Genomic DNA, 27747 nt, shown 5'->3' with positions numbered 1-27747 from the left:
GAATGGTGGTTTACATATATACCCGAGGTAGTGGGTATCCAAAGTTCGGCCTGACCGAACTTAACGCCTTTTTACTTGTTTATTTATGCGAAAGGTATATAACAAATGCGACCAATATGTGTAGGGGATAACTAGATTTTTGTTAGCCGCCTTTAGTTTCTCTTTTCTTTTTCGTTTGGCTTTAGGAGATGCATGATGATATCATTTTGCTTAGTTGTAGTGGCATAATAGAAATTTTCAATTAATTCTCAATGAGAAACACCAAAATAGAATTTGATTGCATGCGATTGCGGAATAGTTATCCCTCAAGCTAGTCTACACTGAGAAATAAGGTAATCGTTATATGTTGTTCAAAATGGTTTTAACTATGTTTCTCACTTCAGTAAGTTGAAAATTATTAATCTGCAGAATATATTTTTCCAAAACTTCTAAAATATTTTTTTATTTTTACTCCTAATTCTATTTTTCTCTCAAGCTAGTTTTTCATTTTTTCTTCTCAGTGTATAATATTTCATTAAGTGTAATATTTCAATTAATTTCCACGCCAAAGCCTATTTGGAAATGTCAAAGTGATTGCTTATCAAATCAATGTCAAAAATTATGACCTTTATTTTGAAAATTTTAAGATTTTTCATCACGTCATCCCATTTCATCAAGCGGGTTAACAACTCAATTACATGGCTGCACTATATGTCTGGAAATTCGAAATATGTTGAAAAAGAAAAAACAATAAAACGCCTTTGCCACACTATTAACGGGCTTGTATGATTGAATAGTTTTTTTTCTTACAGTTGCTCATAAATGAACACTGAATGAAAGCAACTACAAAAAAAAAAAAAAAAAAACATCACGATCTGAGGTAAATTGATGTCAGCTTTTAGGAATCTCTAGGGGTTTGTTTGTTTTTACCAGCATTTGGGGGTTGTAGAGGCAAGGCAAATGGGAGACAAGTTTTTTTTTCGTTTGAAACAACTTTAATGGCAGTGGCAAAAAATGATTAGTTAACCAAGTAAAGATTAAAATATTTTTTTTTTTCATTATAATTTAGCAAAACAAAGTGAAGCGTATGAAATCATAAGGTTAAAAAAGGCAAATAATCATCTCATGCCATGCTAAGTGCATGTCTATGTCAAATAGATTTTTTGTTTGTAGAAAATAACTCAGACAAGAGCACCTGTGGTGACCAGGGGTTTTTATGGATTATGCAAAACTCAGAACATAAATCTGTGCAATTTGTAGTTTAATTTTCTAATCTAACATCTCATAAAACAAAAGTCATGTCATAATAAAACCAAAATAAAAAAATTAAAACAATAGACAGCATTCAGCTAGACAGAAATATTAAACAAAAATAGCGACAATATAAAATATTCCGTAGTTATCATATTTTACTTAACCACCATTTATTATCAAAGATAAGCGATATATTTTTAAATGCTTTTGATAAATGGGGGATAGCGCAAAAAATGTTTTTAAACTCCTTTAACAGAATGTTTCACAATGTTTTATTACCTCGGAGTTTCTTATCAAGTTTGCAAATATATATTTAGCTTTAAATGGGCTATAAAATATTGCATATCCCAAGGGGCCAAACAAATCAATTCTTTATTTTTGGGAATCCATATAAAGAAAATGTATATATTAAAGAACTGTAGCCTAACATTGATATAACAATATCATATTGACTGCAAAACATTGGCAGTGTTTGAAACTTTAGACTTATTTATCTTTTTTCCAAAAGGGAAAGAGTTTGGCTAATTTGATCATGAAAATTAATAGCACTACAAAGAAGGATTGGCCTCAATTTTTGGTAGGTTTTTCCTACACATAAATACCAAGTTAATTACTAAAAAAATTGCAGCGGCACAGAAAAAATAACTCTGAGAAAAAAACCAATTACCGAGTTTGTATGTGAAACTTGAAATTTTCAACGAATTGAAGCATTGAATGGAAGACTATATGTTGAAGTAGGTTTGTAGAGACTTGACAGACAAAATAATTGAAATTTTGTGGATTCTCAACAAATTCTTGCGAAAATTCTGTATATTGTGTGGTATCCTCGCAAAATTTACCCTAAATCGGACCATATCTCCATACCTTGGTATATATACCATTTAGACTTCCTGATTGATCAAATGATTGAGGCATTTCGGTCTGATTTCGTCAAAAACAAAATTTGAAAATTGAGTTATATTGGACCCCTATATATACGTGGTAAAAATGGTCATAGTTGGAGATCACATAAAGAGTATTTTCTAGCCGGGTTAAAAAATATCCTTTATGGTGGGTTCATATCTAACTTCAGCCAAACTTAAGACCTTTTTACTTATTTGTTTTTTTTTTATGAAAACTATACGTTTTATTATTAAATGTGAAGTGACGAAAACGCCAATCTTTTTCTTGAAAAGTGCTGATTTTCTCCCAAACTAATCTGGCAGCCCTGGGTCTGTACCATAATGCAAAAAATTTGGTTTTCAATCATAATCTATACGTCATTAGCTTCCATTTGAGTATCGTGTAGTCGTTTAGCTCAATTGATAATCTACTTTCAAGATTTTAATAATACGAAGACTAGAAGAGAAATGTTTAAAGATTATAACAAATTTGATTTCTGAGTTGTTTTAATTCCTCATTGCTCCGCCTTTTCGCGATCTACAATTTTAAGAACCTTTTCGAAACTTAACGTAACATACAACCGAACAAACCTCTAAAACATATGCAAAATTAACTTTTTCTCACATATCTCATTTGAAATGAACAGACAATTGAGCATGGATAATAAATTTCGTTTAGCTCAGCTTTAAAAAGGAAACTAAATCGCTTGAGATAGGTGTGAAAAATCAACAAAAAGCAAAGCGTGAATATAAACTGAAACAAAGACACACTCAAACAAAAAAAATGTGAAATTTAAATATGTATATCAAATGAATCAGATTAAATCTAGTATTCATAATTGGTTAAAGGAGAATTATTTTGCAGTACCTTAGACTTACAACAAAAGGTTAACATCGTGTTAGTTAAGTATTAAGAAAATATTGAGATCGGTCCTCAACGAACTACTAAGTCCATACACCAATCACACAGGCAGATAGCAAACAACGCACTGTTATTATTTGTACTTTTCTTGCCTGGTGAGGGCCTTTTATTAGTGCTTCCATGGGTGCAAAATTTCATATATCTTTCATCCGATGTGGCCTTTTAAGTCTTAAGTATCCACAATTTTGGTCCGATCCTTACAAAATTGACGTCCCAATATATGTGCTTTATTTCATTAGATTCGGATCAGATTTAGATATAGCTTCCATATGGAAATAAAGCACATATAGTGGGAATTTCAATTTTGGTCCGATCTTTACAAAATTTTGCAAGAGATCAGAATCGGGTCAGATTTAGATATAGCTCCCATATATATCTTTTGCCCCATATGGCCACAATTTTGCTTCGAACTTTATAGAATTTAGGGTGAGGTGTTCAAAGTCCTAGCACGTGTGCTAAATTTCATTGAAGTTGACCTAAATTTAGATAAATATCAGATATATCCTTCATCCGATATGGCCCTTAAAATCTGTAGTAGCGACCATTTAAGTCCTATCGAAAAAAAATGTATGTTGAGTCGGTGGTGTAGGGTATTATATAGTCGGCTCCGCCCGACTTTTACCTTTCCTTACTGGTTTTATTAGTCAATATCTCTAAATGTATTCCTACCATTTTTTCCCTGCTACATATTATTGTTTCATTTCTCACTATCTACTTTAAATCTTGAACTACATCACCCTGATGGTCATTTTTCTTCGGGTGCATTGCCACACCACCGTCAAGCCAATTAAAAAGTAAACAAAACAAAAACCAAACATTTGAATTTATAGTATTTTTCTAAAAGTGCTGCGAAAACAAAAATATTTTCAGCCCAAGCATGAATTAGGGGGTTGGAAGTATAAAAATAGGAGGCTTACATTTTTGCACGCTTTCAAAAGCATTTTCGAAGGTGTAGGTGTGATGATGACGCCTAACTCTTGGCTGAGTAACTGAGTAGCTGACGGCTGATAACCTTGAACTTTACTTTAGAGTAAATTCTGCTTGCTATATAAATATGGCAGGGGATTTTTAATTAAACAAAAGGCTTTTCCAATGAAAATTGAAAGTTAAGCATAAACTATATGCGAGTCGCTGTAATTGGCAAGGCGAAATAAATGAAATGAAGCTAAGGCAGCAGTAATTAATCGCATATCGGCAGCTGGTTGGCCGATTCATTGCTGGCTTGGCCGGATGGCTGGCAGGTTGTGGCTGGCTGCCTGTTAATTATTTTATTAAGTTTTCGCTTTATGCTGTTTTTAATTATAACAATTATTTGCAATAAAGCGATACCATAATTAAATGGTGTTTAATTGAGAGCAGCTATTATAGATAGATAGCAGCCTGGTTTACTAAGACGCCCCATTAACCAAATGTATAGAACAGAGGCCCAAGAGCAGCAGTTTCTACATGGCGTCTTAAAATGGCTTGTTTGATAAACCTTCTCATGGTTTACATTTTTTTAAGAAAACTCAAAAAAAAGGAGTACAAAAAGATTATTTTTTGTGTTAAGGTCAAGCGCTGCACCACTCCATCATTATGGCCAGTTCTGCGATAAACAACGTCAATCATTAGGCCTTACATTTTAGTTTTTTTTTTATCAATCATTAAGACGATGGGGAACGGCCAGGGGCGTAGAAAGGGGGGGGGGGGGGGCTAAGGAGGAATTTAAAAAAATTGCCACCATATTTTCAACGATAGGTTCAGTTTATTCTATTTTACCATTGGAGGAAGTTTCTGCCCCTGTTTCCTAATGGAATGTTCCTGGGGCAATTTGCATTTGCAAGTTTCTGCAAGATAATTTTTACAGAATTTTCAGATAACAATCGGTATTTCCAAATCCTGATCAGCTGTTGAATTCGACACCACTTGTGAATGATTCTATGGGAACTATTTTCTATCAGTACATTATTTTTGGACAATAGTCCGCTATTCCCAGAGCCTCTGCTAATCCTCCAAAGTTTGGACTAGAGCTGGCAAAATATCGATAATCGCGACATTTTTGATAGTGTTAATAATAAATATCCATAGTATCGATACTATCGTTAATTCCCCTTTGTTGTTTGGGGCGGGCGTAAGTGGTGAGAGAACAAACGACTAATAAAATAAATAGAATTTGCGCTGCATTGCGGCTATAGTAACTTCCTCATTCCCTTTGACGTTCCAAGCCGGCCCGGTCGTCTGCGGACTTGGTAATCTCTGCGATACGGTGGCCTCCAATTTACACATAAGTCTGCCATATTAACCAATCTTCTTCTTCTTATTGACTTCTAAAACACCCACCGCATTCTTAACCATGCGTTAGTAACGTTGATGTTGATGCGAATATGAAGTTTAAATCCTTTCCCCCTCGGAAAATGACCAACACTACGCCAATGGAGGCCCCACTAAACCCCATGCAGTGACCACGAATTGAATCATATCAAATCGAATCAGATTAAAAAGAATTGGGTAAAAAGTATTAAGAGCATAGGCCGCCGCCAACCCAGTCCCAGCACCACCCATTATTATCATTACTCAGCACCAACAAGCTATGGTACTCACTTGGATTGATTTCATGCGTAATTTATCTTATCTCATGAAAAGTTTGTTACATTTTGTTTTGGAAACTGAAACTTGATTTATGATGCCCCAAAACAACATGTGCGTGTAGAAAACGCATTGCATACGTAGTGCGGCTGGCTGTTTGGCTGCCGCCTGCTGTTAAGACTGCTGCAAACGTTTTTTTTTTTGGACAGAGATTAGTAAGTGAATGCTAATGATGACGACAGGCGTCCATTAGTTGATTTATAACTGTCAAAAATGATCATCATCATCTCTGCACGGGCCTATAAAGAAAGCCAAGTTCAACAAATGATGGTTGTTATGGCAAGAGAGGATTCAGCTTCAGCTTCAGCTTGACAGCTTACAATTACATTCATACATGTATGTATGAATGTGTGACTGACGTAGCATTTTGAGCTATTTGACTAGGGCTTTGTTCTCACATTTAATCTGTTAGGACCATTTTTCACAAATTGAGCCAGAGTTTTTGTTGTTTGCTGTTGTTCAAGATGTCCATTCATATTCAGAAACACTTAAGCGAACACTTGACATAAGTTATGGTCTTAAGTGCTCAACAACAACAATAATAAACAAATCAAAGAGGTCAGTGGGCGTTGCACTGGCTCATATAAGAACAGCTGAAAAGTGCAACATAACCATGCGCTTGCTATGGTGGTTATGCGTATGCCAAAGAGTTGCCAATAAATTGATAGATGAAACGGAATTATAAACTTGAACTTACCGTTATGTTGTTGTGGGCAATAGATGTCACTAAACTTGTTCATACAATATCTGAAAAAACTATGAAAAAAAAAATTAAAAAATATTAGGAAAGAAAAATTGCATTAAGGTTGGCCCGACCAAACTTTTGTAAATACAACACATGGAGATTGGTTGGTATGAAGGCTATACGATGGTTAAGGACATACATCAGGTTGAAGGATACGAGTTTAGCAATCTCATCTTCGTGCTGCTTTACTCGGAAACCATTGTCTGCAATCAGCGCTAGAGACCAGAGAGAACCTCTAGATCAAGCAGCATATCAAGCGGGTCTAGACAATATTTATGCAAACACGGTAGCAGATGCGCCTTCAATTCCCATCCCGCCTTCAATTCCCACCCCCGACACAGGATAGCTGTGAGAACCACGCAAGCTGGAACTTTGAGGTTCGATCTGTGTGAGGTTCATTGCTGTTACGAGAAGCTTAGCTGCGAGCTTCCGGGCGCATCCACAGTTTGCGGATAGTGGAATGCTCGGCATGGAGTAGCTGCAATTGCAGTCGCAGACTCTCGAGCAGAGAGTCTTAGTGAGCGGTCGGGCGGCAACGGCTCTTGCATAAATACTGAATGTCTATGATGCTCGATATGAAAAGGCGAGTTATTAGCGACTTTAAATAACCAATGGTCAGCACGATCCCACGGCGATCGGTCCTTTGGACCGGAGCGAGCTTGCTCAACTACAGGAGTTTCACACGTCACTTGTTTAACTGCCCAGCCAGACCCACTCATCTCAGACCAAAATCGCTCTGGACGCACCCCATCTTAGTCGCAGAGTTCCTGGTCTTGGTTACTAAACAGAATCAAGCAGACGAAAGATAGAACACAACACACTGCTACAACAACGATAACCATTGTCCAAGTCCATTGTGTGGTATATACATATACATACAACGGTGAGTTATGTAAGACGGAGGCCGGCATGAACATAAAAAAATTCTGCATTTCTGCAGATATACGAATATGGACTGAATCGAAATACATAAATGATGCAATTTTTATAGGATTTCGAGAAGTTGGATGTGGGTATCCAAAGTTCGGTCCGGCAAAACCTACTGCTTTTTTAATTGTTTATTTCTATTTTCTAACATCGCTTTAATGTTTTGATGTTTAACATATTTTCTCTGAGAAATTAAATTTTTACCTTAAATGCTTGAAGGGTTTCAACATTCGAACTGTCACTCAAACCTAAGCACAGTTTCTGGTATTTGCGAACAACTTGTTGTTAAACATATGGCACATCAAACCCTTGTCTTTTAAAGTAAAAACTAATATCCCTTTCAAGTTGTCATGTCAAAGCTGACATTTGTTTTTGCATTAAACTATGTAGGCATTTTCATGCCACATGGCAACCCTTGAGGTGCTGTAACTGCAAATTCTGTGTCTCATGCTTGCGATGACAAGTGCAACAGCAAAAGCAGCAGTAGCAGCAGCAGCAGTTAGTACAACATATGTCAACTTTCGGTTGGTATGGTTAAACAAAGCACAAACATGCATGCAAGGACCCTGTCGGCAGAAAGGGAGAAATACAGAGGGGAGGGAGTGCAAACAGTACAGTAAGGACCAACAATGGTTTAGTTGTTTGTAGCAACATAATTTTCGGTGGCCTTACAACAAAACTAGCAAATGTGCAAATAATGTGGCTGTTTCCATGGACAAGGCGTGTCTGCCCGTCCGCCCGTCTCCCTCTCTGTCTGTTTGTGAGCACAGGAAATTATGGAAATACTTTAAATTGTTTATTGGGTCACTTTAAAATGTTGTGTTGAGGGTTTTGCCATTGTAGTAGTTGTTGTTTTTGCTGTTGCCTGCAATTGTTTTTATTGCAATGCTGCTCGCTTGTAGCTGACTGCTGATAAAGAATTGCCGGTTGGACTCCACCGCCATCAGATAACATATCTGCCATTAAGTAAGTCACTCGCCACTTGCGACAATAATGGCATTGCGATAAACGTTTAATTTTGCGTCATTAAAATGACTCTTCAAACAGAAAATAGAGTAAAATAGTTTAGTTTTAGTTTGGAGAACAAAACTATTTGCGTTACAAATGACCAACCAAGCAGGCTGCCAGTGGCTGGTTATGAAAACTTTTGCCCAAACAAAGAGCAGCGGCCAATTTAAATGCCAATGAACTTGAATACAAAAACCAAACCGTTAACCGCCAATAGAAGAGCTGAGTGCAATGCAGAGCTCCCTGGTTCTACAGGAATCTCCATGGGACATATGAGGGTGGAGGAGGTGATCCCATCATGCTCGCACACCTTCCTCTATTCCTCCTCCTATTTCACAACTATAGTGATTGTCGTTTTGCAATAAATGTATAAAACTACAATTTACACTATCCCCGCTTTTCCCTGAACATACCTTAATGCGACTTCAAGCAGCACCAGAACAATTCTCCATTGTCAGTGGTAAAAATCTGTGGCAACACAATTGCACAACACCCAAAGCCACTACTGAGAAGACGCCTTCTTTCGAGATGTGTCAACATGAAAATATTCCAGCTCAGCCCAACATGGAACACTCACTCACTCGGTCGCTGGTTCACTGCGAAGCTGTGGTTCCGTGTTCATGTTCATTTTCCATTTGTAGGGTGTCATGATGATTACTTGTTATTGTTGCCATTACTATTCTCCAATGCCAAGAAGCACTTTGGCAATGTTGGAGTGCCTAACAATGAAAAGCAAGCGGCAGAATGCGGGAGAAGGAGGGAAATGCAATTTCATAAAATTTCCAAGAGTCTTTTGTTTGGTGTATCCAAGAAAAACGACGCTCAACAGCAATAACATTGGTTCGTATCTGATTTTCTATAATTCCCCATTTTCGTTGATGTTGATGTCGCAGTTTAGTTTTTTTGTTTTTACTTGGAACCACCAAAAAAAGAAACCAAAAATCATATCCCTTCATGCGGGAGCTTTGAAACACTCCTTTCCCTAGTAGGTACATAGTTTGAAAGCAACCAACAAACTAACTAAAAAAAGGGGTGCTTGTTCAAGCTGAAACTGCTACACGCTTCATTATAATTATACCCCGATGTCTGCTCCAGAAGGTAACAGGCGAGTAATAGTGGCATTGTTTTCGATACATAATGAAATGTTATTGTCCTATAGAGGGAGTACTCGTAGTTTACAACCATTGGCCATTGAGAAATGGTGGTGGTGCAGAGCTGCAACTGAAGTACCACAACAAATGCAAAGACTTAACCCCTTCAGGTCGCAACATCAACCAACTCTTTTAGTCTGCAGGTCGCTGCTTACTCTGGGGTAGATGAGGGTAACCGGTTGCACTACAACTTTTGAATGTTAACATTTTTTTCCTTGCGCTCTAACATCAAGAGTTATTGGGAACACAGAAAACTGATTGGCAGTTGACAATTGACAACTTTGCTGCTGGAAGCAACAGAAGAAGAATCACAGAAAATCGCCTATTCTGCTCACGTTCAGCCATACCAAACAATGGTATGGTTTTTTTTAGAAGCGCAACCCAAGATGAAAGCATTTCATGATAATTAACACAAAAACTAAAAAACTACAAATGACAAAACCATGGAGCTGTGCACACTGCCACCAGTCATAAGTTAGGCCTATCATCATTTTCTTCCCTACTCCATATGTAAGAGAGCTGATTAATATCGACTTACGTGAAGAGCTCTAGACAGACGTATGGGTAGATTTGAATCTTCAAACAATGGACTACACATTCTGCCATCGATGAATAATGATTGTAGCTGCCGCAGCAGCAGACGGCAGCGTCAGCAACAAACATTACAATATTTAATGGAATAAGAGGATTATTTATCATCAGCAACATCTTCTGAGCCCCTTAGAAAAAAACTTTGTTTATGTTTTTTTTCTCCTCTGCTTAAGTTTTTTTTCCCTCTCGAGTTTTTGTAGTTTGTGTATGGTACATCATCTCATGGATCTGTGGGCACGGGTCTTCTATTAAAAAGTAATTTCTTTCATTTAGCCATTAGCTTTTTCAAAGTATAGGGTGATGAGATTCAAAGGTTTAGAATACATGTTTGAAAATATATTGCAGTAAACATAAGTGACACCAAACTTAGGCTGCTTACTCCACTGCAAATTTTGCCCATGAACATTCCACTACGGAACAGGGGCAAACTTCTCAAATATCAATGAGTGCAGTCCGATTTGAGTTTAAGTTCAATGATAAGGGCCTTCTTATTATAGTCAAGTCTGAACGCGCGTTACCTCTTTGGAAAAATGTTTTACATGGCATAGTACCTCACAAATGTTGCCAGCATTTGGAGGGGAAAACCACCACTGAACATTTTTCTGGTGGTCTCGCCAGGATTCGAACGCAGGCGTTCAGCATCATATGCGGACATGCTATACTCTGCGCTACTACGGCTTCTTACTATACTAACACCTTAGAATTAATATTTTATAACTTCAATGAAAGAACAAGTATAGGGCAGCCGGTTGTACGTACCGGATTGACCTGATGAATTCCTTCACCGGCAAGAGCTGCCGCCTCAGTGTACAACACACTGCTACAACAACAACAACAAGCTCAATGTTGGGAGATTTTTGTAGTGGAAAAGGAAAGCCAGAGATCGCCAAGCACACCAACCACTATGGGACGCGTTTCGTCATTTGTTTAGAATAACAAACCCAATATGGCCGGTGGGTTATTCTAACCAAATGACGAAACGCGTCCCATAGTGGTTGGTGCGTGTTGCGATCTCTGGCTTTAATTTTCCACTACAAAAATCTCCGATCATTGAGCTTGTTGTCGTAGCAGTGTGTTGTGTACTGAGGCGGCAGCCCTTCCCGATGAATCCGGTAGGTATAAAATTTATCTCGAAAGGGAAACAAATTGTAAAGTAAATGATCTTCGACCTAACTCGCAAAAAAAGAAACATTCGTCTTAGCGATATTCATTATCGCATTATCATAGTCATGCAGCTCCTTTACCCTTTTGGAAAATGCAAACATTCTTCTAATGACTTAATTTTTCCATTGTGGTTGATCTTCAAATACCCTAAATTCCATATAAAGGATTTGGTGATTGACATTGAAATGTGAAACTAGTATTTTACTCAAATAGGAACTTTTATGGAAATCAAAATTTCATGTAAAGTTGTATTTGTTTCGTCAATTTCGTTAAAAATTGATTTCCGCAGAAAATTTTTCTCAAACACTCCAAGCAGGGAAGTAGCCAGGGGGGGTTTTCTAGCCCGAGAATGTTAGCGCGTATACATACTTATCATTGTTTTGTATTTCTAACTATCTGAACCAAGCCCGCTCCGCTGCACCTTTTTTTACTTTATATGGAACAAAATGATTTTTTGAATATTTATTTTCGATAATTAAAGAGCTGTGAGTGAAATGCCATGCTACTTCACTAACAGTATAACAATTTAACTGACTTTATCTGAATCCCATATTATCTTTATTGGTCTTTGTATTCACTCGGAGGGTTAAGGGTCAGTAAAGGTTAGATGTAAGATGTACTCCATTCAAAAAATGCTCTATTTGAGCTCGATATTCTCAATGGTATTTTGGGTGTGGGAAGGCGCCCAGGGTGGTAGTTGGTGGGTTAAGGGTGTGGTGTGAATATGAATTTCGTGCTCTACTCCCAAATATCTTTCATTTAACTCCCATATGGCATGATTGGTAAATATGTATGTCCGATTTAGGGGTGTTTTCGGCGGTGAGGTCGCCCTGACACTAAGCCCTGAAAGAATATAAGCATCGTGCTCTACTCTCAAATGGCATTTATTTAAACTCCATATTGCCATTGGTTTAAGGGAAATTTATGGGATGAGGCGTCCCCAAACACTTGGCCTTAAATACTTGGTCCCAAATTTGGATATCAGATTCATATTCTACTCCCAAATACCTTTGTTTGAGACACATATTGCGATGGTCAGTAATTAATTGCTGTTTATTGGGTGTTTTGGGAAAGGGGTAGACCCCCAGAAAATTGGTCCCGAAAAAAGGTATCAATTTCGTGCTCTACTTCTCTTCTCTGCTCTGCAATACCTTTCATTTGAGCCCCACATTAACATGGCCGATTTAGGGGTGCTTTGAGGAGTGGGGTGGTCCCCCAAACACTTAGTCATAAAAATTTATCAGCATCGTGCTCTACTATACCATTTTTGGAAAACATTTTTTCTATGTACAAAATTTCAATACGATGGTCTCTAAAGACAAGATTTCAATGAATCACTTAAAACAAAATTTAAATAAATTTCTCTAAAGGCAAAATTTTCATGAAATTTTTTCTGAAGACAACATTTCCATGAAAATTTCTCTTAAAAACAAAATTCTCGTTTGTAGTCAACGAAGTTATTTTACCCTCTACCATAGGATGGGGGTTTACTAATTTCGTCATTCTGTTTGTAACACCTCGAAATGTGCATCTGAGACCCCATAAAGTCTATATATTCTTGATCGTCATGTCATTTTAAGTCGATCCAGCCATGTCTGTCCGTCCGTCCGCCTGTCTGTCGAAAGCACGCTAACTTTCGAAAGAGTAAAGCCAGCCGCTTGAAATTTTGCACAAATACTTTTTATTAGTATAGGTCGGTTGGGATTGTAAATGGGTCAAATCAGTCCATGGTTTGATATAGCTGCCATATAAACCGATCTTGGGTCTTGACTTCTTGAGCCTCTAGAGTGCGGAATTTTCGTTCGATTTTACTGAAATTTTGCACGTGGTGTTTTGGTATGACTTCCAACAACCGCGCTAAGTATGGTTCAAATCAGTCCATGTTTTGATATAGCCGTCATATAAACCGATCTTGACTTCTTAAGCCAATAGAGCGCGCAATACTCATCCGATTTGGCTGAAATCATGCATGAGGTGTTTTGTTATGACTTCTAACAGCTGTGCTAAGTATGACGCAAATCGGTACATAACCTGATATAGCTACCATATAAACCGATCTGGGTTCTTAACTTCTTGAGCCTCTAGAAGGCGCAATTCTCATCCGATTTGGATGAAATTTTGTACAACGGCTTCCCTTATGACCTTCTACATACATGTCTGATATGGTCTGAATCGATCAATAGCTTGATGCATCTCGATTTTGCTTCTTGAGCCCCTACAAGGCGCAATTCTTATCCGAATGAACTGAAATATTACACAATGACTTTTACAATGTTCAGCATTCATTTATGGTCCAAATCGGACTATAACTTAATATAGCTCCAATAGCATAACAGTTCTTATTCAATATTCTTTGTTTGCCTAAAAAGAGATAACGCGCATAGAACTCCGCAAATGCGATCCATGGTGGAGGGTATATAAGATTCGGCCCGGCCAAACTTAGCACGCTCTTACTTGTTTTTTACCTGAAGTCGATACCTAAAATAACGCTACCTTCTCATTCGTTACCATATTTAAAAGATGCCCCCGTCTCTAACCAATTTTAAAATCATTTTCCATGTTAATGTCTATTGTTATTGAGTGTTGGAAATTAGATTGTTTTTCTCGAGGACAAATAATGATTAATGTTCAAAATGTGATAATGGACTAACTGACTGAATGTCAGCTTCATTATGTGTTCAGATGACTTGGTGTTAATTTCTTTAAAGCATCGATGTTTGTGGGGGGGGGGGGGGGGTTTTGCCCTAATGTTGATATGTGGCCTTTTCAATCCTTTTTTCAAAGTTGTTCTTTTCCCAACCACAAAATGTAACAGTCATTTTGGCCAATAGTCAGTTGACATGATACAGACGAATACAAAAGTTGTAGCATAAATTGGTTAAACTTTTGACTCCTGTTAGTTAACAAAGCGAGGGTTTCCGTCGCATACACTTTTCCCATGAACCTAGTATGGAATTTTGGTTTTTGTTTGTTTTTTTTTTTTGTTAGCTTCAGTGCAGATGGGAAATCGTGCCACACATTTTGTCATTTACTGTCGCATCACGTAGGAAATTCGACATAAAATTTGATTACAGCGACACCGTAATATTACCCCACCAAACTGCCATTGGCAGAAGACCTAAACTCGTCTGTGTGATGATATGCATAGTTCAACACAATGGAATGACATCCTTTCGCAGATGTGGAGGTGGAGAGGAATGAAAAAAAGGATCAACTAGGAAACTAGCATCTACACACACACAGCCACTTACATGTATACCATCCTATTCACAGTCTGTTAAAGCTTTAAATCGAATTTTAACTACACCACAATGAACTGGGTGCTTATGTGACCCAACCAACTCAGCCCTGGATGCAATATGTATTAAAATTCGAAACACCAACAGAGATTTCTGTCCGTGCTGCAAAGCATGAATTAAGGAACAATTTAATGCCGTTGCATGAAACTTAACTCGCATTTCCTTCATTCACAGACGACTTGAGCACTATCGAGTGATGTGAGGTGAGCGTCTACAACGCCGTGAGTTGCGTTTCAGCGAACGAGCGAAAAAAATGCTGTATTCTTAACTACATTCCCTAGCATTAACCAGAAACAGCAGGTGCTGCATATTTAATTAGATAGGGGGCACTGGCTTCGCCGCACTAAAGAAATTACCCAGAACGGAACAGAGTTTTCGCGGCACAATGGCAAAAGGCAAGGATAACCTATAAGAGACCTTGGCCATATCCAAACGCATTGACTGAGTCACTAGCGCAAGAAGACGTAGCAACACCGCCGACCATAAACACGGACTATGTGGCAAGGCATACATTTAAAACTAATAAAATTTGTGTTGGCCATACATGCCCAAATAGACGGTTTGCTAGGCATATGACTTAATTATCTAATTTGTCAAGGAACTTTCAAAGTAAGTGAATACCCAAACGTGCTGGGTGGGGTGTGGCCATGTGCTATACACTCAACCCAGCATCCATCACCCTGGATGAAACATTTTAATCAACCACCACTAATCGATGTAATGAATTTGCCAATAGACAGGTAACAAAATCAATTTGGTTAATGCCACATGACAGCCGACCAGGGTAAACACTTAAGTTAAGGCAAAATGAAGCCCAAATGGATAGAAATTGGAAAACTCAAAGTTTTAGTTTAGTAATGAAAATTTAATTGAATAATTCTCTTGTGGGGCTAATTAACTCGTATCTATCTTTCTCCTTCTCTCTTGCAGGCCCATGTGGTGAATGCCTTTGAACAATCCCTTTCGAATATGACCTCCCGTCTGCAGCACCTGACGGCCACAGCAGAACGCAAAGATGGCGAGCTAACCGACATGCGTCAGACCATAGAACTTTTGCGCAAACAGTCCATACAAGCCGGTCTCACCACTGCCCACATGCAAAGTATGGGTGTACAAACGCAAAGTCAATCTCAGAATGATCTGCTCAGTCAGAAACCTCCACCACTGCCACCCTCAATGCCCGGTCAGCATATGTCACGTGCCAGCCAACATCATCAGCAGCAGCAGCAGCAACAGCAGCCGGGTACGAATGGCACGGGTGGTGGTGCCATGCAAAGACATCACAGTTCGGATTCCATGTGCTCGGTGAATTCCATTGGCTCATCCTGCTCCACCCAAGACAAGAAACAAAAGAAAAAGGGCTGGCTGAGAAGTTCTTTCACAAAAGCCTTTTCACGTAATGCCAAAATTTCCAAAACTAGTCGTCATGTTGGTCACAACCATGGCCAGCACAATAGTAGCGCATCAATAAATCCCAGTGACAATGGTAGTCTCAATAAAACCAATGGACATAATCATGCCGAACCTTTGGGTCTTTCGGCTTTGGCCACTCAACCGGCGCCTCCATTGCCCACATCGCCCACCAAATCAAGTCCGGCCAAAACGGTTACCCTCATAGACAATGCCAAGCCCATAGATGCCATAGAGCATGAGGATGCCATACACGTTGTCGAGGATCTGAAAAAACAACTCAGGGAAAAGGATCTGGTCCTAACAGATATTCGCTTGGAGGCTCTAAGCTCTGCCTCCCAGCTAGAGAGTCTCAAAGACACTGTGAACAAAATGAGGGCAGAGATGATGTCGCTGAAACAGAACAATGAGCGATTGCAGAAAATGGTTACCAGCAGATCTTTAGCTGGTTCAGAAGCTTCCCTGGGCAATGCGGTTAGTCCCAACGGTTCCATAGGTGAGTCCAGGCGTTACTCTTTGGCTGATGCCAACACCAGGCCACCCATGGAATTGCCCAAAAGACTAGAGGAGGAAGTCGAGGAGGAGAATATACCACCGGCCCCTGCTCCAGAACCACCACCACCTCCACTATCGCCCACCACACACATCGATTTGACCCCACCACCCCCAGCTCTTGAAGCCATATCCAGCCCAGCTCATATGCCCAACACTGCCGAGGAGTTGCCGGATGTGAGCGATGGCAAGAAGATTGCCATAGCCTGTTACCTGGGTCAACCAGAATCCTTTACGAAGTACTGTGAAGAAATGTTGGAAGTGGATGATTTCTATGCCAACAGCTCAATGATAGGCAACAATTTGGATGAGAATGGCGAGTGCAAAGCATTCCCTACAGCCAGTCCCAACGAATTTGTCATTGCCTACACCTACATTTCCGGGAAGACCTCTTGGCAGAATTTGGATTACATAGTGAGAAAAACATTCAAAGACTATGTGTCCCGCATAGATCCGGGAACAAATTTGGGCTTGAACACCGACTCCATAACATCATATCACCTGGGTGAAGCCAAGCGTGGGCCAGAGATGGGTTTCCCAGAACTGCTGCCTTGCGGCTACATAGTGGGAAATGTTAGGACTTTGTATATCTGCCTGCAAGGTGTGGGCAGCTTGGCCTTTGACAGCCTTATACCGAGAAGCATAGTCCATCGCTATATAAGTTTGTTGACCGAACATCGCCGATTGATACTGTGCGGACCCAGTGGCACTGGCAAATCCTATTTGGCCAGACGTTTGGCTGAATTTTTGGTGGCGCGTTCGGGTAGAGGCAATCCTTCGGAAGCCATAGCCACATTTAAGTGAGTTACCATGTAATAAAAATTAAAAAAAAAATCTTTATTGATTTGTTTTTGTTTTCTCTAAACAGTGTGGATCACAAATCCTCCAAGGAGTTGAGACAGTATTTGGGTCATGTGGCCGAACAGGCGGCCATAGCCAATGGAGCCTCTGAATTGCCTTCGGTGATAATTTTAGATAATCTACATCATGCCTCGGCCTTGGGTGATGTCTTCTCCTGCCTGCTGAGTGCGGGACCGGCAGCCAAGCTGCCTTGTATTATAGGCACCATGTCCCAGGCCACATGCAATACCACAAATTTGCAGTTGCATCATAACTTCAGATGGGTAAGTGGTTTGAAGTGTTTAACAAATTTGCAAGTTTTTAATGTTTTATCATTTTAAGGTATTGACAGCCAATCATATGGAGCCTGTCAAAGGCTTTTTGGGACGCTTTTTGCGTAGACGTCTATTCCAAATGGAGCTGCAAGCTCAACACTCTCAACCCGAGTTGGCTTCAGTTTTGGCTTGGTTACCCACTGTCTGGCAACACATTAATCGCTTTTTGGAGGCTCATAGTTCTAGTGATGTTACCATAGGACCACGCCTGTTTTTGGCCTGTCCTTTGGATCTAAAAGAGTCACAGGTGTGGTTCACCGACATTTGGAATTATCATCTGTCACCCTATTTGATAGAGGCTGTTAGGGAAGGAGTGCAGTTATATGGTCGCCGTGGAGGAGCCTGGAATGATCCATCAGCCTTTATACGTAACTCATATCCCTGGCCCTATGGACCGGATTCAGTGCCACCGCTAAGGCAAATCAATGCAGAAGATGTTGGTTTGGAGGGAGTGGCGGCCAGTAGTGGAGACAATCAGGATCCATTGGTGAGTTTGGGCAATGATTTTCTAACACATCCATTTATTCATTTACCCCCCCCTCCTTTCTCTCTCTCTTCACTTCTTAGTTAAATATGCTGATGCGCCTGCAAGAAGCTGCCAATTACTCTGAAAATCAAGACCAAGAATCCGACTGTGCCAGTCTGGATTCCAACATTACACCAGACAGCTCAGCAGGGGCCGAATGAGATCAGGCGAATGATGCGTCTGAGGATCCAGCAGACCATCATCTACTGTGGCAATGAGCGCAAAATGGTTTTACTGATATTCGGGCATATGTAACCGCTGATAGAAGGCAGGACCGTATGCAACAATAATACAACTGAAGTATGCAGAACTTTATACAGCTTTCTCCCAAAGTTTATATACAACATACTCGTATTTATATAATCCCCCCTCCCCCCCCTTGAAAACACAACAACAAATGACTAACATTTATATATGTCGACTTTACAAAACAAAACAAAAAAACAAACTTTTTACAAAACTAAAATAACTAAAAACCAACCCTGTATGTAAATGTATCTTTTAAATACCACAAATTTTGTATATTTTATATAAGGAAAACCCCAGAATTCCAAGACTTTTTTAGGGAATCCCCAAAAACTGGCTAACAATGAAAGTTAAAAGAGAGCAGCTGGCATAGATCTTAGGTAATATTTTTTTTTTTCATTTAAACTCCAAACCAAATGCCAAAATCCGCGCCATAGAGATTTTTGAACACCCCAGAGAACAAGGAAAGGCCTTTAAAATAAAACAAAAATAAGCATAGATCTGAATAAAGCACAAGCCCCAGAAAATCTGACGTAGTCACCCACTAATCGCACTTGCACTACTTTCTGCAAAACTCTGAAATGTTGTAACACAAAAGAAAGCAGTTGCCCAAGTCACAATGCAGCAAATGTCATACCAACAAAAAAAAAAAAACAAATGAAACGCAAAGATCTGCAAAACAAAAATCGGTTGAATTCAAAATTGCACTTTTTAGCCGCACTTGTTAAAAATGCAAATTTTTTTATTTGAACACCATTCCCCATACCATTTGCACCCAAACACACAACGACACTGGCAAGAGGTGTCACTTGGTCTCTGGTGTTATTGAAAATCTCTCTTACTTTTATAAAGGCGCAGGACGACTGCGACTTGAGGAAATCCAAATCTAGAAAAGAAAATCCTTTAACATAAGATGTTAATACAATTTTCTAAGCTGGTTCCATAACAACACCGACGCTAACAATTAGTTACTAAAATGTTTTAATTTCGAGAGAGAGACGAGATGCATGGTACGACGACAAGCTCGAACGGGTCAAATCTCAAGTCGCCAATCGAATATCTGTAAATTGTAAATAATACTTCATACTAAGCCAAATTATTATTACTATAATACCACTAATTAACAACTTAACTAACAAAACTAAACGAAATGTATGGAAAAGCGCTTTTAAGTCCCTACCAAAAACTTATGAAACAAGAAATAACCCAAAAATCCTATATAAAGGCCAATAAAAAATGCTACAGCTAAACCAATTCAAAAATTTTGCCATCAACCTCCCCATGTAGACCAGATACCCTGAAAAAAAAAATACAGACACTTAATAGCCGCCCCCACAGCAGTTTCATACACAGCCAACAAACATATAACACACAAAAATATATTTAAAAAAATCAACAACAACAACAACAAATCAATAAATATAGCTAAATTTCTGTTTTGTGTAACTTAATTAAAATAAAATATAAAAATATAAAAACAAAAATAATTATTAAAGCTTGTTATAGTTTTTAGTTGAACTTGTTTTCTCCATATTTTAATAATTTGAATGCAATTTGTTTCATAACTATGATAACTAAGAGAACCATCATTGATGATGAGGATAATGAAGAGATAATAGCTTAAACCAATTACATAAACTATTCTATTATTATGCAAAACGATATTATCAAATAAGTTCATATTTTAGTTGTAGTTAAAAACAAAAACAAAAAAACACAAAGAAATTAAAAATAAAGTAAAACAAAAGCAAGGCAGTCGAAGAGCGAAAGAGCATAATGAAATGTAAAATCAAAATAATTTGTAATTTAAAATTATTAATTAAACAAAAAAAAAAAAAAAAAAAACATGAAATGAATGCTATAAAAATATAACAGAAAAATTAAAAATAAAACATTTTTTCCAAAAATTAATCTCACGACTTTTTATACAGGGTTGAGGGTCGCCATTCATGTGGAACGGACTGAATCTATACAACGTTTATGGTATAGTAGCCGAACCGGTCCCGCTCCGCCGCTCCTTCTTTAACTCTCTAATATCGTTTTAGGGTGCGGACACTTCGCCCTGAATGCGGATAACGAATTCGTGCCATTGTATACTATGATGCTGAACGCGTTCGAATCCTGGCAAGAACATCGGACAAAACGGTGTTTATCCGCTCTTAATGTTGGCGACATTTACGAGGTATATTGCCATGCATGGTCATTTAAAAATTTTTCCGCAAAGAGGTGTCGCACTGCGGGATGCCGTTCGGAATCGGCTATAAAAATATTATCATTGAGTTTAAACTGGAATCACTCAATTAAACTAAAGCACTCATTGATGTGTGAAAATTTGCCCCTTCTCGGTTCCTGGTGGTAATGTTCTTCCTTAAGGTAATGTTCTCATTAAGGGACGGATGGTATCTCAGACTCGTTTTCTACTCTCAAATACCTTTCATTTGAGTTCCATATTGGCATAATGGGTCATATATAACCAATTTGACGTATCGTTAGGAGGAAAAGTGCCAAATTTTAATGTCATATTCGTAATCTACACCAAAATACCTTTCATTTAAGTCTCATATAGGCATGGTAGGCTAATATGCCTATTTAGGGGTTTTTGCGCGGTGAGTGACCTCCCATTACTTGGACCATATTTGTAATCTACTGCCTAATAATTTTCATTAGAGTCCCATATTGAAATGAACTTCTAATATATCTGTTTAGAGGAGTATTGCAGTTGGGGTAAGGGCCCTCTGGGTACTTGGACCCAAATTTTAATACCATATTCGATTTCTGGTCTTCAAAACCTTTCATTTGATACCCTTATTGTAGCCATCTGACTTCTAATATATCTGTTTAGAGGAGTATTGGAGTTGGGGTGGGGGCCCTCTGGGTACTTGGACCCAAATTTTATTGCCATATTCGATTTCTGGTCTTCAAAACCTTTCATTTGATACCCTTATTGTAGCCATCTGACCACTTTCGGATATGGGAGGGTCCGCCTTCACCCGATATCTAAAAATTATATAGCCTATGTTTTCTTCCAGACAAACGTACACAATCTATGAAAATTTTAAGAAAATCGGTTCAGCTAAGTATCATATAGTTATAATGGGTCTAATGGTGTTTTTGAGGGGTGGCGTGACCCAGTGTATGCCATATTCGAAATCTACTCCCGAATAACTTTCATTTGAGCCCCATATTGAAATGAACGTCCAATATGTCTGCTTGGGGGAGTTTTGGGGTTGGGGCCGATGGGTACTTAGACTCAAATTTTAATACCATATTCGTATTTTACTCTCCAATAGCTTTCATTTGATACCTATATTGTCCCGAATGGTCCACTTTTGATTTTGGGTTGTGTTTTTGGCATAAGGGGAGGCTCCGTCCCCCTTCCGATACCAAAAAATTAAATAGCCTATGTTTCCTTCCAGACCAACCTACACAATATGCGAAAATTTCGAGAAAATCGGTTCTGCCGTTTCCCAGTGTATACGAAACAAAGAAACCGAGCCCATATATCCGTGATTGGCTAATGTGCCCATTTTGGGCGTTTTTGTGGGGGTGGGGTGACCCGCTATACTTCGACATGAATTTGTATGCCAGATTCGTTATCTACTCCCGCATAGTTTTCATTTGATACCCATATTATCTTTATCGGTCTACTTTGGATTTTGGGTGATGTTTTTAGGGTAACGGTGGAGGGTCCGCCATGTTATCAATAAATTATGAAACCTATTCCAACTTCCTGACCATATTCGTAATCTACTCCCGAATACCTTTGAGTCCCATATTGTCATGATCGCCAAATAAACCTATTTTAAGGGGTTTTGGGGCTGGGGCCTTCCCCCAGGTACTTGGACCCAACTTTTATTATGAAATTCGTACTCTACTTTCGTATACATTTCATTTGAATCCCAAATTGTTCCGATTGGTCCACTTTTATATTTGGGTAGTACTTTTGTAGTGAGGGGGAGGGTCCGCCCCCGTCCCGATATCAAAAAATTATATAGCCTATGCTTCCTTCCAGACCAACCTACACAATCTGTGAAAATTCCGAGGTAATCAGTTCAGTCATATTTGAGTCTATACAGAACAAACAAACACAAATCGAATTTGATATAAGACCAGCCGAACCGGGCCAGCCGAGCAAGCGCCTTCTCTCACTTTCTAATATATTTTTAGGGTGGGGGCACTTCGCCATGAATGTGGATATAGAAGTCGTACCAATGTAACCTATGTCCGCCTATGACGCTGAACGCCTGCATTCGAATCCTGGCGAGAACATCGGTCGAAATTTAAATCGGTGGTTGTCCATTCTGTGGGGTAACATGCCATGAATGGTCATTTAAAAAATTCTCCCCAAACAGGTGCCGCACTGCGCCACGTTGTTTGGACTCGGCCATAAAAAAGGTCCCTTATCATTGAGTTTAAACTCAAATCGGATAGCATTCATTGGTTTGGCGTGAGAGGTTTGTCCCTGTTCGGTTATTGGGCAAATTTTTACTCTACTGCCAAATGCCTCTCGTTTGAGTCCTATATTATGGTGTTGGTACATATTTCCGGTTTAGGGGATATTTCGGGGGTGGGGGTCGCCACCCATACACTTGGCCCTTAAAGTAAATATAAGATTCATGCTCTACTTTCAAATGCATTTTATATTAACCCCATAATGGCATGATCGGGAAGTAAGTTCTGTTTGAGGGTGGGGTGGACCCCATAACCTTTGTCCCGAAAATGAGCATCAATTACCCGTAAAATCAATCATTGTGCAAAACCAATCTCCGAGATCTGATGTTTTTGAAAATTAGGGTAATGATATAGTGTTTCACTATATAATCTCTTCAATCTATATATTCACTTCATATTGCCATGGTCGGTACATATGAGCCGATTGGAGAGTGTTTTGGGGCTGGGGCGAGCCACACAGGGCCCTTTTCCCTGAAAATAGATATCAAATTCATTCGTTACTCCCAAAACCGTTGATTTGACCTCCATATTGCCATAGTCGGAAATGCAGTTTAGGGGGTGCTTTAGGGCGTCCCCCCAAACACTTGTTTCCAAAATTTGGTATCAATGGGTCAATTAATCTATTCGACGTATTTTTTGGAGGAAAAGCGCCACCTAGACTGAACGCAAATTTTAATGTCAATTCGTAATCTACTACCAACCTACACAATCTGTGAAAATTTCAAGATAATCGGTTCAGTAGTTTTTGAGTGTATACGAAACCGACAAACAAACACAAATTGATTTTTATATATAAGAAGAAGAATAACAACGCACAGTGTTTGCAAATTGAAAAATCATGAAAATAATTCTAGAACGCAGCAGCCACTCATTTTATGCCGCCGGTCGAATAGCCCAAGTGCTGCCTAATTTTCCGGCAATGGCAGTGGTACTCGCAGACGAACGTGATGGAATTAGAAGCACTGACCCACTAACTCCAGAATCAGCGAGCTGAATCTGGAAATTAAGAGGGTGGTCACCGAACATAAGCGGAATATGTGGTAAGAACACTTGAAACGATACAACTTAGGTATTACTATAGGCAAGCTGAGTAGAGCTGGCTATCTATCAATAATGGCAACCATATTTGGCAGGCATGCTGAAGGTCAAGGGAGAAGTCCTTGTGCAAAATTTCAACCAAAACGAGTAAGAATTGCACCCTCTATAGACTCAAGAAATATAATCGGTAACTCATTTTATATGGGAGCTTCATCAGGTTATGAACCGATTTGGACGTATGGTATGGCATAGTTGCCGGTCGTTAAAACGAAAGACTGCAAGCAAAATTTTAGCCAAATCGGACAATAATTGCGTTCTCTAAAGGCTCAAGAATTCAAGATACGAGAACGGTTTATATGGCAGCTATATTTCGATCATTTCTAATCTTTGTATGTGGTGCTGTTTACACGAGGTTTGGTACTCTATTCGGCGACAATATGTGCTACTCTATTCGGCGACAAATGTAATTTTCACGTGAACAGCTGTCAAGCTCCATATAAAAAACCTATAAGTTAACAACATGTGAAATAAATAAATGACTATTTTAAATTAATTGCTTATGGCTGGCACTATGTTCGTTTTTCACCGTTGAAAACCCATGTTTTTCATGATTACCTTTTTTACAAACACTACAAAAATCGCATTCGGAAATGTCCTAAAGAATGAAATCGGCAAGTTTGTTTTGCTTAAAAATCTATAACCTATAAAACATAATCGCCCAAAAATGGCGGGAAAACCCTTTAAACGAAACACTTAAAAACAATTAACCCTGGATATGATATTTAGTTAGAATAAAAAGTCTCGTGTAATTATGTTCAAAAAAAATTATATTTTGTTTAAGTTTTTCGCAACAATACCGAAAGCTGAACAGAATATTCTGCTTAAACTAGCGAATTCGCTAGACCAATAATTAAAAAACCCAATCATATCTCCTTTGCATTTTTACTAAAATTCTTTTTTATCGTCCATTTTATCTGTGCACCTTTATTTAATTTCGATGTCTTTACTTTACGATACGCCACTAATTATAACAAATGTCATTTTTATCCATGAGTGCAACTCTATAGTTGACATATGTTACCACCACATACCTAACAACCCTGTATTAGCGGAGTTTTTTCCTTAACGATTGCAGGCTAGTGAAAAGTGAGTCAAATTTTTTGAGCTTTGTAAAAAAGTAATTGTTGAATTAATGCTTTTGGTTTGAACTGTATTAAATCTCTGCTAATAAAGGAGGTTTTTAAAGACCCCTTTTATAACAGCACATAAAAATGAGCCCAATATACATTTTTTTACAAAACTGAAAAAAGCATTGGTTGTGTAACATTTTTAAGATATGAGAAGTATAAGCTGCAAAACATGTGAAAACTCTAAGAAAAGTGCTGTTTAGAATTATTTTTGAGAGATTCTATACATGAAAACCGTTTTAATTGTAAAAAGATTGTATAGACAAAAAGTTTCTTACTTCTCTTATGAGATCGAGTATAAAAATGATTACATAACCTCTAACCGGGCCACTGCTTTCGACAAACATTTTTTGAATGCCAAAAGGACCAAAAGAAATGAAAATTTATTGGGAATTGGATAATTATTTTCGTTTAATTTTTCCTTTTCAGATTTCGATCACATACCTTTACAATGGCTCTACGCGTTCTTAACATGGCTTTGCGCCGTCAATTGGCCGCCCAATTGCCCCGCACATCTCAAGTTGGCAGCGTAGCCTCCGTCCACACCTTGGACAAGATTGGCAAACGTGAAATTGTTGGCTACGGCTGGAACGGCACCGCCTGCTATGTAGACCGTGTCGACTACCCAATGCCCCCAATTCGCTTCCGTGAGCCCACCAACGAAATCAACAACTTGCGCGAAAAGGAGAAGCAAGATTGGAAGAAATTGAGCATGGAGGAAAAGAAAGCTTTGTACCGTGCCAGTTTCTGCCAAACCCTCGCCGAATTGAAGGCTCCTTCTGGTGAATGGAAAATGCATTTGGGCATGGGTTTGTTGTTCGCCAGTGCTGCTATTTGGGTTGCCATCTTCATGAACTTGTTTGGTAAGCATTTTTGCAGTTTTGCAAAGGAGGAAATTTAGTGCTTATGGTTATGTTTTTTTGTTACAGTCTACGATGAATTGCCCAATACATTCGATGAAGAGCACCAAAAGGCCCAATTGAAACGTATGCTCGATTTGGAAATCAACCCCGTCACTGGCCTTTCCTCCAAATGGGACTACCAAAACAAGAGGTGGAAGAACTAAACATGCACGCCCGCCCAACTGTGCTGAAAATAGTTATTTCTTTTCTAAATTTAAGTCGGCTCCAATGTCAATGTTTAGCCCATTTGTTATTGTGACTTAAGGAGATAAATACGATTCCAGCTCTGATTCTAAAGCAAAAAGAGCTTAGCTTTAAATAACAATTCTTAGTCAACTTCAAAAATTCTATTTAACATAAGAATGAGATATAAAGTAAATGCAAGCAAAATACAAGAGTCTGCAATAATGGTGTGCTAAAACAATAGCGGAAACGTAGTTTTTCTTCTATTAGCTATTAATAAAAATGACAAAAATGGAATTATCGAGTAAGATACGGTGTCATGCATATTTGGGTTACGCAAAATTTTGCAACAGTCTGCGATAATTATTAGTTAAATATAATAATTGATTGCTGCTCAACTTATCAAACAACGTAGTTTTAAGATATGGAAGGTACTATTAAGGAAATGTTCTTTCTTTCGAACTGGCAGACGTCAATGATGTTTGGCTGGTCAACGATCATTAGTGGAATGCATGGCTAGACCACTAAATGCACTCGGTTAGGTTCAAAAGAGGGGTCGGATATTAATCCATAAAGCACTAAGTTTCAAGTCACTCACAAATCCCGGTAGATGGGAGGATAAGACCTCAGTTACTTTTGGCGGCGTGATTGTCACTGGTCCGAAGAGATGAGTCAGCATCATGCAGAGTGATAGGGCAAGAAGAGCCGTTTGTGGCTTGGGTTCCTAGCAGATTTACAATAAATAATCGAGAACAGAGATACAAACATCATTCGCAGCGCCAAACTGTCGAAGGAGCTACGCCCAGAGAGAATCTCCTTTCTAATGCTGAGGAAGGAGGTACCATCGAGTAATTTACTAATACCCTCAACCTATCAGAACATCCTTATAGGTCCGAAGTGTGAAGAAAGTTTTATTTATTTATTTCACCAGAGCCGTGGCTCAAACGCGAATTATTTGTGCGGTCGCGATAATGGCTTGAGGTTACCATGACAACACTCTCGACTCATGAGTCTTGAGTGTGATTTGTGTTGTGAGCATAATTTCGCTCACGCACGAAGAATTTTGATTCAATTAGGGTCACGCACGATGAGGTGGTTGAATTTGGGTCTCACTACCGAACACCCGGCACGTGAGCATCACACATGCTGTCACGAGAAGCTAAGCTGCGAGCTACCGGGCGCGCCCACAGGTTGCGAATAGTGGAATGCCCTTTACAGAGTAGCTGCAACGGCAGTTGCGAACAATAAGCGGTATCCATGGAGAGTCTGCTCCCGCGACGATCGGTCTTTTGGACCGGAACGAGCTTGCTCACTTACAGGAGCGTGACGAGGATCGACACCTCCACCTGAAAATGTGGTTACAATAACAAATACCAAATCACGTGACTCACGCGTGACCACTTCCAAGAGTAGACAAAGATGATTCACGTGTAAACTCACAATTGCATGTTGTCTAAGAAATATCTTTACAGAAGCGATGAATGCCGCTATGTAGACAATTCGACACCCTTAGCGCTTGATGACCTTTAA

At 39.0% G+C, this 27747-nt stretch overlaps 2 protein-coding genes across 10 annotated transcripts in view; both read left to right on the top strand.

The window, feature by feature from the left end:
* The window catches only part of LOC106088247 (protein sickie), a 348338-nt gene extending 327974 nt beyond the window's left edge, over positions 1 to 20364 (top strand). For all 8 annotated transcript variants that reach the window (XM_059365006.1, XM_059365005.1, XM_013253689.2 and 5 more), the window contains 4 exons: positions 15477 to 17308; positions 17377 to 17632; positions 17691 to 18170; positions 18251 to 20364. In XM_059365006.1, the coding sequence (XP_059220989.1) occupies positions 15477 to 17308; positions 17377 to 17632; positions 17691 to 18170; positions 18251 to 18370 (2688 nt within the window). In that variant the 3' untranslated portion in view covers positions 18371 to 20364. The remainder of the gene's footprint in view (positions 1 to 15476; positions 17309 to 17376; positions 17633 to 17690; positions 18171 to 18250) is intronic.
* A 4637-nt stretch (positions 20365 to 25001) lies between these two features.
* LOC106088271 (cytochrome c oxidase subunit 4 isoform 1, mitochondrial) lies at positions 25002 to 26460 on the top strand. 2 transcript variants are annotated; one of them, XM_013253700.2, is made up of 3 exons: positions 25002 to 25091; positions 25562 to 25995; positions 26062 to 26460. In XM_013253700.2, the coding sequence occupies exons 2-3, from the start codon at positions 25584 to 25586 to the stop codon at positions 26196 to 26198; spliced, it is 549 nt and encodes a 182-aa protein (XP_013109154.1). In that variant the 5' UTR covers positions 25002 to 25091; positions 25562 to 25583; the 3' UTR covers positions 26199 to 26460. The 2 variants fall into 2 exon arrangements, with proteins under 2 accessions (XP_013109154.1, XP_013109163.1); XM_013253709.2 differs by lacking the exon at positions 25002 to 25091 and adding an exon at positions 25113 to 25181.
* Positions 26461 to 27747: the final 1287 nt, after the last annotated feature.

The sequence above is a fragment of the Stomoxys calcitrans genome, chromosome 3 (assembly GCF_963082655.1).
Source record: "Stomoxys calcitrans chromosome 3, idStoCalc2.1, whole genome shotgun sequence".
Taxonomy (NCBI): domain Eukaryota; kingdom Metazoa; phylum Arthropoda; class Insecta; order Diptera; family Muscidae; genus Stomoxys; species Stomoxys calcitrans.
Note: the sequence above shows the minus strand (reverse complement) of the source record. Positions and strands in the feature narration are given on the sequence as shown.